Source organism: Phaseolus vulgaris, chromosome 1 (assembly GCF_000499845.2).
Source record: "Phaseolus vulgaris cultivar G19833 chromosome 1, P. vulgaris v2.0, whole genome shotgun sequence".
Taxonomy (NCBI): Eukaryota; Viridiplantae; Streptophyta; class Magnoliopsida; order Fabales; family Fabaceae; genus Phaseolus; species Phaseolus vulgaris.
The window spans coordinates 47,432,218-47,443,174 of record NC_023759.2 but is presented as its reverse complement, the minus strand read 5'-3'; the positions used below and the strand labels follow the sequence as shown (position 1 = coordinate 47,443,174).

At 33.8% G+C, this 10,957-nt stretch overlaps 2 protein-coding genes across 3 annotated transcripts; one reads left to right on the top strand and one right to left on the bottom strand.

Annotated features, from left to right (window-relative positions):
• Window positions 1-1,361: 1,361 nt before the first annotated feature.
• On the top strand, window positions 1,362-5,609 carry LOC137814850 (uncharacterized). The gene is made up of 8 exons (XM_068617769.1): window positions 1,362-1,768; window positions 1,851-1,910; window positions 2,022-2,186; window positions 3,357-3,539; window positions 3,808-3,938; window positions 4,548-4,716; window positions 4,825-4,954; window positions 5,154-5,609. The coding sequence occupies exons 1-8, from the start codon at window positions 1,559-1,561 to the stop codon at window positions 5,423-5,425; spliced, it is 1,320 nt and encodes a 439-aa protein (XP_068473870.1). The 5' UTR covers window positions 1,362-1,558; the 3' UTR covers window positions 5,426-5,609.
• A 1,856-nt stretch (window positions 5,610-7,465) lies between these two features.
• Window positions 7,466-10,957, bottom strand: LOC137814849 (transcription factor PIF3). Of its 2 annotated transcripts, none has more exons than XM_068617767.1 (6): window positions 9,943-10,957; window positions 8,940-9,834; window positions 8,748-8,843; window positions 8,535-8,600; window positions 8,189-8,254; window positions 7,466-8,083 (listed from the first exon to the last, which is right to left on the bottom strand). In XM_068617767.1, exons 1-6 carry the CDS (start codon window positions 10,008-10,010, stop codon window positions 7,625-7,627), a joined length of 1,650 nt encoding a protein of 549 aa, XP_068473868.1. In that variant the 5' UTR covers window positions 10,011-10,957; the 3' UTR covers window positions 7,466-7,624. The 2 variants fall into 2 exon arrangements, with proteins under 2 accessions (XP_068473868.1, XP_068473867.1); XM_068617766.1 differs by having other exon boundaries at window positions 8,535-8,618; window positions 9,943-10,317.

Below are 10,957 nucleotides of genomic sequence, written 5' to 3'. Positions count from 1 at the left end.
ATTACAAAGAAAAAAAATGGAGCAAGACTAGAAAGCCCGAAAGTAAAACGTGTAGAAGTTATCATCACTGAAAATATCTCAATCATTCAATCGCATTTAATTGGAATAAAAAACATTAGCATCCTCCAAAATACAAATGATTGTTATACTATGAGAGTCCCTTTTCACCTCGCTCTTTCTTTCTTTTTCTGGGCCTCTTCGTTATCGTTTCTCATTCAAACTTCTCTGTCTTCTCATTTTCTTGTCAAATCACACCACTGAACTTCTCCAAACTTTTCTCCCTTCTTTCTTTATTTAATAACCCAACCAAATTTATTCAATATTCAGATCAACAAAACATAAAAGTTTAAGAAAAAAAATGAATCTTTTAAAATATAAAGAATGGAAAAAATTAGTAAAAAATAAAGACTAAAAATATAGTATAGCCTAAATAACAATTTGGAAATTTAAAAATGTTTTTTTTTTACTTTTAACATTTTGTAGTGTTATTTGTTTATAACGTTTTATGTTATTTGCTCTAACTTTCCTACTCATGTTTGTTGATCTTTCTTATTTTTGCTAAAACTTCTAATTTTTGGGAAAAGCTTAGCCAAAATTAATTAAGAAGCTTGAATTTGCATTTAGAAATAAAAGAAAACTTATCCTAAAATATTTAAGATCATGAATTTTTTTATCTTGCCACCTTAAAAATAGATGAAAAATAAAAAATATTATTTATTAGACAAAAATAAATTTTAAATTCCACAAATACATCTTCGTTCTAACTTCTAATAAAAAATAACCTATATGGTTAGTTGATTATTAACAACTACGTTGTTTCTTATAGTTCAACGTCATTCTATACTTTTCCCTACGATTGACAAACACAGCGGGCTTGGGTTTGGGCCCATATTCACAATCAACAAATGACTGCTTCTTCCTGCACCTCCATACCTTCTTCTCTCACCTCCATATATTTTCGTATTTCCAAAAATGATCCTCTGTAATATTCCGGATTACATAATCTAGAAGTCATTTTTCAAATTTATAATTAGCTATATAATCCGAAAGTCTTTTTTCAGATGCATGATTACTTTTTGGATTACATAATCTAGAAGTCTTTTTTAACTTCTGGATTATGTAATCCAGAAGTCTTTTTTTAAATGTGCTTGTGGATTACATAATCCAGAAGTTATTCCATGGAGGTGACACAAGAAGGATAAAAATGTATTTTTATATTGTATATGAAAGTGCCAGAAGAAGATATGGAGGTGCAGGAAGAGTCTCAACAAATTAGCATTTTACACCACATGCACGTACAAGCCCAACCAATTTAATTATAAATTTCAATTATATAAAATAAAAAACTATTTGTGTATTGCACTTGTTGAAGTACCAATTTTTTAAATTTTGGATGGAACTAATTAACTATTTTTTATAGTGACTTTTTGAAGAACACACTAACACGATACTGATTTTGTTCCGCGCATTTTTAATTTGATAAAAATTATAATTTGTTTACGAAAGGGTTGCGTTTAAGGAAGAAGATGTGGGAAAGGGAAGTGATTTAGTTTGTAAGATGGATTCGATTTCGAATGTGAATAGTTCGAGCGTTAGGGATTTCATAGCTAAGGAAGTTGCTGATTGGGACGACGACGTGATTGCTAATGCTCGATTCAAAGCTTTTTCCGGGCAAAGATGCGATTGGGAACCCTCTTTCCTATTCTGGAAACAATTGATCATCAAAATCGCCACACATTTTCGCCTCCTACTCATTCGACCCTCCCAAGTAAGTACGAGATGGTACCGGGTTTTTCCAATTTCAATTTCCCTCTTTTTTTTTTCTCTCACCTTAAATTATTTATTTTCAGGTTAAGAATGATTGGTTTAATCGAGGAGGGTTAACCCCTTTGTGTCTTGACAATGTTTTGGTGAGTGTGTATGAGTCACTCTACTCTTTCTCTCTTATCAGTTTATCTTATTATCCATAAAAAAACCATTTTTTTTGTTTGGTTTTGTGTTTACATATTTTCATTTGCCAGTCTCTAATGTATAATGAAGGTGACATTACAAGAACGGTTGATCTTGGGGATCCATCGAGTGGGCGATTGTCCCAACTAGTCAGAAGAGTGAGTAACTTGATAACAAGACCAGCAGCACCAGATATTATGGCTGAGCAGCGTGTCGTCGTAACGGCTATGCTTAAGGTTATCAGTTATCACGCACCCTTTTATTTCAAGACCTTTTATTCCTTTCTTTTCATTTGTGTTGTTAGTTTGGTTTGCAAAGAGTGGGAAGAAAAGATAAAATGCGTTATTATTATATATACCCTTATACTAGACAAATAAGGTTTAATTACTCATTTAGTCCTTATAGTTATATAAACTTTACATATATACTTAAAAATTATTCATTTTAGTTTTTACTAAATATCATTTTAATCCTTTTATACAGACAGTTTTTAATCTTTTTTAATTCCTATTATCTAAAGTCATCAGGACTAAAAGAGGTTAATGATACTATGTATTAATAAGTGTGTATAAAGACTAAAAAAGATGATTTTTAGTGTAGAGACTAAAAAGTCAAATTTGTTAAAATATTAAGTTTAAGTATTTAAACTAAGAATAAATTATTAAGTGTAGTCCATAACCATTTAGCATTTCCCCTCATCAAATCCACTAAACATTGGTGGAAAGGTAAATTGGAGAAGAGCAATGATTTTCTCCATTGTTGCACATCTCCTCACTCCATAATTTTGAACCAAACAATTTTTATGAAAATCCCTAGCCTTCCTTAGTGTTTGATTTATCTTATTCATCTTTAGTTAAGATTTTCTCTGTGATCATTAAGTTTGCTTCCATGCAGTGGTAGTATTAGCAAGTTGATTAAGTTATGCTGGAGTTGAATTAAGTTTTTATTTATTTGATTATGCTCATGGTTCTAGATTGCGGTTGTGGGCATTGTGGCTGCTGCGATGCAGATTGCAGCCCGAAATTACTCTAATTATTGATACATATTCTACAGCTATGTATCACACAACCCTCCAGCAACTACCATGAGATGTCTCTTGTACTCCTTCAGCATCCAACACAACTATACTCATTCCACCATTGTCATTTAGAAGATAGGATGAAAGATTGAAATTAGAATCTTTGTTTTTTCTTGTGATAAAAATGAAATAGAACAATGTTGAGGTTTCGTTGAGACTCTATTGCAGCTACGTTGTGCTCTTGTTGCGGAAATTATGTGATTATGGGAGGCACCACAACAACACTATTGTCATTGCAATTGTGGTTGCGGCCTGCAATTTAGAACCATGATTATGCTCGATTTGTCATTACCACTACTCAATTATAGTTTTACTTCTTCATGTATAGGATAAGGCTGCTGAAGTTGTCAAACATCTATCTGAGAGTCACTGGAATCCGTCTTGTATCGTCACAATGAAGAAATTTCAGGACATATGTCGAGGGCAGGAGGAGGCATCTGTAATATTGAGGTATCTGTCTGGGTGTAGAACAGCACAGTATCTGTCCGTGAACAAGAAAGATTGTGTTGAGGTACAAAAACTGAAGTTACTATTCCAATCAGAAAAAATGCCATTATTTGATATTCTATACCAGGGAAGTTTTTTTCCCTTTACATAGTCTTTGGATGGGACATGTATAACTTTTGAAATTTCTGGTAAATTAATAGAACTCATAAAAAATCTGACTGTTATCAATACTGGCCAAGAATATTCTGTTGTGGTAGGCAGGGATTATCAATACTGATTATTACGTGCTTGTCTTAATTTCAAGTTTTTTTTTTTAATTTCTTTATTTACAGGGAGTAAAAGTTTCTCTTTCAGCTGGAGCATTATCTAGTATCACCAATTTAGATTATGATGTACTGCACCTGATTTGGACAACCGAGAAGCTTCAGCAGCAACTGGATGTGACTGATAGGCGTTATGAATTGTGAGTTTATTTTATAAAACTTTATACTTGTATATGTATCCTGAAGGAACTTCTAAATACAAACAGTAAGAAAAGTTTCAAGACAAATAAAAGAAAATCTTCGTATGCTGAACTATTTTCCTTTTCTTGTTCGAAAGTTAAATATTATATTATCTTTACGTTTGGTTTTGATGTTTTCTTAGAAAAAATTCTTTTCCATTTTGTTAAACCTCTAGCATTCTTGCTACAAGTCCTTCTTTTACACAAATAAGCTTATCCAAACACATTGACAAAATAGCATTGTTGATGTGCATGATATCGTCATTCATGTGATATCTTTGCTGTTTCTGTTGTGTGACCGCTGTCATAGACCTTTTCACCTAATTGGTGTTGGACTCTTGTGATAATACGTGGGTCGTCCACTCTTAAAACATGGATTAACGGACAATAATTTGACTGCAATATCATTTGATGGGTTATATTTCTACAAATTTATGTTCCAAGAGAAAGTGTGTTTATTGTTTTCAGAAGTCAAAAATCAAAAGTTGCCGTGATTTAACAGATATCCTGCATCAGTGTAGGGATATTTGCTCAAAAAACTTTAGTTGCCTCACAAATTCATTTTATTAGGTTGAAAAAATCAGCATTGGCTTCTCTACAATCTGGGAACAAAAAATTGGCCCTTAGCTATGCAAGGGAGATGAAATTAGTCACCCAGAGTAGAGAAAAATGTTCATCACTTTTGAACAGAGTAGAGGAAGTACTTGATGTTATTGCTGATGCCGAGTCAACAAAGAAGGCATGATTTTAAACATTATGTAAATTTTGTCAGTTTCATCATAATCTGAAGAATCTTTTTAGCTGCAGCTTGTCTTTGTTTCAATTGGTGCTCGGTTGTTGTTAGCAGGTTGCTGAAGCTATGCAGATTGGGGCTCGGGCTATTAAAGAAAATAAGATCAGCGTGGAAGATGTTGATCTTTGTTTAAGAGATATTCAAGATAGCATTGATTCACACAAGGAAGTTGAAAAGATACTAGGTATATTTTGTCATGTCTACTGTGGCATACATTTGAACCGTGCTTTTGCAGTTTATGTTGAAATGAAATGGTTTCATTGGTTTGTGAGATATTGAAGTTAAGGGGATTTCAGGGTGGTGGTAATGCTTTGTGTTTGGTGTCAATAATTAAGTATTTTGAATTTTTTTTGTGAGCAATATTTACTTTCTGGTGACTTCAGAACAAACGCCATCATATGTGGATATTGAGGATGAAGATATTGAAGAAGAATTCACGAAGTTGGAGTTGGCTGTTGGGAAAGAGGCTCAAGTTCCTACCCCGGAGAAGACAATTAACACAGAAGGAAGAACAGCTTCAGAAGCTGCTGATTTTATTAGCGATGCTTTCTCAAATCTCAAGCTCTCTAACCATCCAGCTGAGAAGCCAGGAATCACTCAGGCGGTATCAGATGGAGATAAAATAACAAAAAAGTTAGAAATGGAAGCTGTGTAAGTTTGAAAATGAAAATTACGGTTGTTGTGCTATATTTCAGGCAAAAGGACACTTTTTTATAGATGCAGGGGTGATAACTATGTCCATTTCAGGTGTACAGTTATTGTTGCGGATAAGTCTCCAATCATTTGTATTTTTAAATACAAGTAATGTGTCGCAATCCACGCATTTTTTTCTTAACAAATATATGCTTTAAAGTTTGACATGAAAGTTAAAGTATTATTGGTGCGACCAAAACCTGGCATGTAGAGTTTGCTGTTTGGAATTATGATACCAACGATTTGGAATGCTAAGTATCGAGTAAACTACATGTTACTCTATTTGGAACTGTACCTAACATGAGTTAATAATTTAGTCTACTTGTTCTCAGCCATCTTTTCTACATGTCAAATCTTAATGCTCATCTGTTAGATATTAATGAATTAATTATTGGTTGACCAATTGCCTTGGTTGGTTAAGGAACTAACAATATTTTTTAATGCCTCAAATGTATTAATTAATGGTGAGTTCATTAGTGGGTTCCTACACCTGTACTTTGTTTTCTAACATGATCCACTAGCTTTTGTTCATGTGAAAAATGACCATCCATTCCAAACACAAGTAATAGAATGGAATGGTTTAAGTATTATTTTTCCCAAATACTTGTAAAGTTAACAAGATTAATATCTAGACTAACTAATATCATAAGAAAGCTATAAAAAGACAAATTCTTCCTGAAACTTACAAATTATGACCTGGACCAAAAATTTCCAAAATTCAAAAAAAGCATCTGAAAATTGAAACCCAAAACAGGTTCCGGAAACGAGTTTTTGAAGTATTTCTGTTCGTACATTCCCTTTTATTTAAGGGTATTTTTATCATTTCACATATAAAAGTGGGTGTTAGAGGACATAATTATCCTATAAAAATACAATTTTTAGTAGGGATTGTGATTTTTGAGTTAAAAACAAAAGCATCAAACGAACATGTTTCCAAATTAGAAAAATATCATCAAGGTTAAACTTCAGTAAACTACACTCATTTCTTACTTGAATGTGCAATGTAGAAATACGTAGTACTCACGTGAAAATCAGTTAATAAATGCTTTCTTGGCCCTATTATTCTAGGAGAAAATAGTTTTTCCATTAAATTTTGATTCCTCAAAAAATTAATAAAGAATTGAAGTTTAATACTTGTGGACTCAACTTCAGTCCTGGATACCCAGTTCATTGGCTAATTGGCTTCAATTCAAATATTATGAAAGCATTTTCTAAAGCATTTAGGTTATAAGTTACGCTGGTGGCATACCATAATAAGCCTCAAGTAAATAAGTAAAAACTAACATGAAACACTTCATAATTGCATATATAATATCAAAGATATAAGAGAGTTTGAGTTTGGTTATATTTAAGCAAAATAATATTTTAAAGTAAAAAGATATCACCTCGATTAATTTTTTTAAGCAAAATAATTTTTAAATAAATAATTTGTCATTTCTACTCTATCACTAAAGTTGTCACATACTAATAACTTATTATTTGGAAGAAAAAATAACTAATACATGAGGAGAAGATCAAAACTAGGGTTTAAAACTAGTTTTCATTTCTGAATAATCTAGAGATAACTTAACATGCATATTTATTAGAGTCCTATTAATTATCTAAAACATATCACTAGTACTCTAAATTAATATGGACTAATTTTGAAACTATAGACATCCAGTCACATTTTCTCATATAAACACTGCAGGTTCATTAATATAAATATGAATTATATAGAGATAAACGTTTATCTCATGAAAAGCACATATATACTAAAATCTAATCGAACATAAGCACTTAAAAAAGTTTGATTTACCATAATAGTTATGTTTGAACACGTTTTAATATAAAATTAATTGCTCCAGTTTAAAATCAATTTTATAAAAGTGAATTTTGTCAGATTTTTTTGCTATCACTATCTAAATTATCACACTCTCGATTATTGGTGTATGGATGGATAATTTTGAAAGATACACAAGAGCCGTAATATGTAGTACAAGGCCGAAAGCACGCATGAAACTGTGAAATGTCAGATTCTGCAACTGATATTAGATGATGAGAGAAATGTACATCACCTTTTTGAAAAGGGTAAACCAAATTCTACAGTCGCCTCCAATTAACTTCTCTAATCTAATTTCTTAATTTCATCACTCTCTACTTTCCTTCCCTGTACACATATTTACCTTTGTGGAAAAATGAAAGGGGTAGCTAGTGGAGTACTAATGCCATGGGGATGAAAGGACACTGGATTCTGCAGTCTGTTTGATGCATGTTCCTGAGGGTCCAAGTTGGTGGGGAGTGACACCTGAAGAGATGCAGCAGTTTTAGCAAGATGTTGTGCCATGTTTGGTATGGTGGGTGTGGTGGTGGCAGCCAAGGGTGGTTCTGTGGGAGAATTTCCAATGATGGGGAAGAAAGGTGCATGAGGCATTGGCATGGTTGGTATTTGGTTGGGGAAACCAAACATGTGATGAAGTCTGTTGTCTGTGATAGCAGAAAGTGGTGGAATAGGAAGCTGCGGTGGCCTGAATCCCATTCCTGCTCCCACTAACTGTGGTAAATGTGGTCCGTTCATGTGAGGCGCTGCGGCAGCAGGTAGCATCATAAGTGGCCATAATCCACTTCCCATTGACATTATCTGCATCATTCCGCATACATAACACTATGCTTTAGACTTTCATTCAAATTCCAATATTTGTAAATCAAGGCCATTTGTACAACACAGATGAACTTCAAATTTTACCTGTAACTGAAGCTTTAGAGTCTTCAGGTAGTCGATGGCATCGTCAAGCATTGATGCTTTGTCCACCTACAGAGATATACAAGACAAAACTTAGAGAAAACAAGGGCGCGAACCTTAATGAGAAAGTTAAACTAAAAATTATTATTTAGTCTGAGATCACCATTATGTATCTGTTATATTCTAGTCAATCAGTGATATGTAGTTCAATTTCTTAGTTTATATATAAAACATAATTAATGAAATTGAACTATATATCATATAGAAATTGAATTAGTAAACACCAAAGTGATTATGAACTATGTATAGTAATTTCTTGTCTGTATCATACTCACTCAAACACACGTACCTTATTGCAATTGGGTATGAGCTCTTTCAATGTACGCATCTTCTTGTTGATTTTTTCTCTACGCTTCTGCAAACATGTCCACAACTGTCAGATACATGGAATTAATTTTCAGATATACAAGCTCTTAATCTGTTATTTTCTCTCGATATATTTATTTGGGGTGTATTTTATTTCATGGGATCTACTTTACCATATTCTAAACGTTTTGCTCACCTTTTCAGATAAGTTATGAACCACAGCGTTCCTGCTTCTCTTGACTCTGTTACCCTCCCTATCTTGCGTTACCATATTCTCAGGCTCTTCGTCATTCTGCATCAAAACAAATTGATCCATGTTCCATGAGACTGATGGTAACTAACACGAAGGGCTAAAGAAGGTAAAAACATAGCCTAGGGTTCCACTTACATCACTTAAATATATTGAGTCGTCAGTGTCTTCATGTTTCCTGATACCATGGTTTGGGTCGTTGGAGGCTCCAAGAGAGCACACGGAAGAAGCTAGGAACGGTTCTTGACAGAAAGTGTTATTATTATTATTATTATAAGCGTTTTCCTTGGCTCTAAGTGATTCTGAGCCTGAGGTTTGGTCACAACGTAGTTGATCTTGGTATCTGTGAATTCCATGACCAATAGCTTCAGAGTGCTCATCAAGGGGTGGGGGTGGTTTTGCACTTCTTTCAACGGTTAAGGATGTCTGCTTTTGAAACCCTTGTGATTCCTTAGTTGATTTCTCAACCTTGGGCGCTTCAATCTCCTCCGTTCTTGGTGGAGATGAATGATTTTTTGCCTGCTGAGTTGTACGGCTTCCCTGACAAGTACTAGATTTGAGAAACACCGCAGGTATTGAAAAATTGGAGAAGTTCACTTTAGCTGTTCTTTGATCAAACCCCAAGTTCCGTGCGTTTGGTGGTGGCAGTGTTTGGGTTGAATCTGTTCTTTGTTTCTTGAGAGGAGATGAAGGTGAGCACTGCTGTAAGAGAGTATAGCTTGGGGTAACGGGCTTAGAGTCTTTTGCTTGTCTTAACAAGTTTTCAAATTCTTCGTTAAGCTTGCAGGAATTCTTTGTTTGGGCAGAATGGCACGAATCTTGGGCATTGCTTTGATACGAAGAGCTCATGTAAGATTCCTTTAGAGGGGGAAGGTGATCTTCAAGTGAGTATAAAGGGTTCAACCTTGTTCTTTTTATGCTGACATCTTCGTATACTCTTTCCTCGTTACTCTTTCTTGATCTATCTGATGAACCTCCTCGTACAACAACCTCACCATTTTCCCACACCAGCTCAAGGAGATCATTGTCATAACTGAAAAAAAAATTACTCACTTTGATTAAAACTAAACGAGGAATACATAGAAAGAAATAAATATTATGATATATAAGCCATATCATATCCAAAATAATTAACACTTACATGGAGGGTACATGGGAAGAGGTTCTTGTCATAGCCGAGCGAGTGGAGTGAAGCATCTCCTGAATCATTTGATTGAATGAAAATATTTTTAAGGTAAACAATTGAGCTGCTATGTTGTTTCTGGGTTGCACATCACTTCACGTAGGTAAATAATAATAGCCACTACTCCTTAAGCCTTTGTGAAGCTAAGAAATTGAAACTAAGTTGTGATGAGGATTTGGCAGTGGAAGCACGAACTCTATTCCTGGATTGTTGAAGCTTGATGATGAGAAGTTCGCAGTGGTTTCTTGTAGAATGCAAAATCTTGAGGTGAGGGAATGAATGAATTGGTAATAAATAGTACTACTCCATGTGGTCTTCGTCGGAATGGCATACAAGTCATTTCTCAATTTAATTCCTAGTACTCAAGCGAAATAAAATAAAATAAAAATGGTAGATTCTCTGAAAGGAGGCCACAAATTTCATGCAGTTCCCTTTTGTCATCTTATTAAACTGGTTAGGTATCAAACAGGTGAAGTGGACCAGCATCATATCCTCCTTTCCTAACCCTCCACATTTTTATTCCACATTTCCCTAATGATATCTCATATCTCAAACAAATTACTTTGTTTGCATTTCTCCCTGAAAAAGACACACCATGTTCCCGAATCAAAAGGAGAGATATTTAAATAAGCATGCATTATTTCTCTCTTTGTGAATAAATAAAAGCAATACTGTTTGTTTTGTTTCTTTTTTAAACAAACTGAATCACGCATGCACAGACACGTTATCTTGAATATATTCCTTGCCGAAGAACCCAGATGTTTTTGTTTTTGCTTTTGTTTCTTCACTCCAATTCTATCAGGATTTGAAGATTCTGTTTGAGATTAATCTGAGTTCTTGAAGAGATAAACAGAATCTGATAAAACCAATTTATTTTGAGTGGAATGTTATTATTACTTAATAATGAAGCAAAAAGATGAAAGAGGATAAGTGGTATTAGTGAAAAAAAAAGGAGAGAAATGTTGATGATAAT

Coding starts and splice junctions, on each gene's coding strand:
- LOC137814849 (XM_068617766.1), bottom strand. CDS start 10,010: ATGATTCAGGAGATGCTTCACTCCACTCGCTCGGCTATGACAAGAACC. Junction 8,619..8,747: donor TTCATAACTTATCTGAAAAG/GTGAGCAAAACG, acceptor TGTATCTGACAG/TTGTGGACATGTTTGCAGAA. Junction 8,255..8,534: donor TCATACCCAATTGCAATAAG/GTACGTGTGTTT, acceptor ATATCTCTGTAG/GTGGACAAAGCATCAATGCT.
- LOC137814850 (XM_068617769.1), top strand. CDS start 1,559: ATGGATTCGATTTCGAATGTGAATAGTTCGAGCGTTAGGGATTTCATA. Junction 2,187..3,356: donor TCGTAACGGCTATGCTTAAG/GTTATCAGTTAT, acceptor CTTCATGTATAG/GATAAGGCTGCTGAAGTTGT. Junction 4,955..5,153: donor GGAAGTTGAAAAGATACTAG/GTATATTTTGTC, acceptor TGGTGACTTCAG/AACAAACGCCATCATATGTG.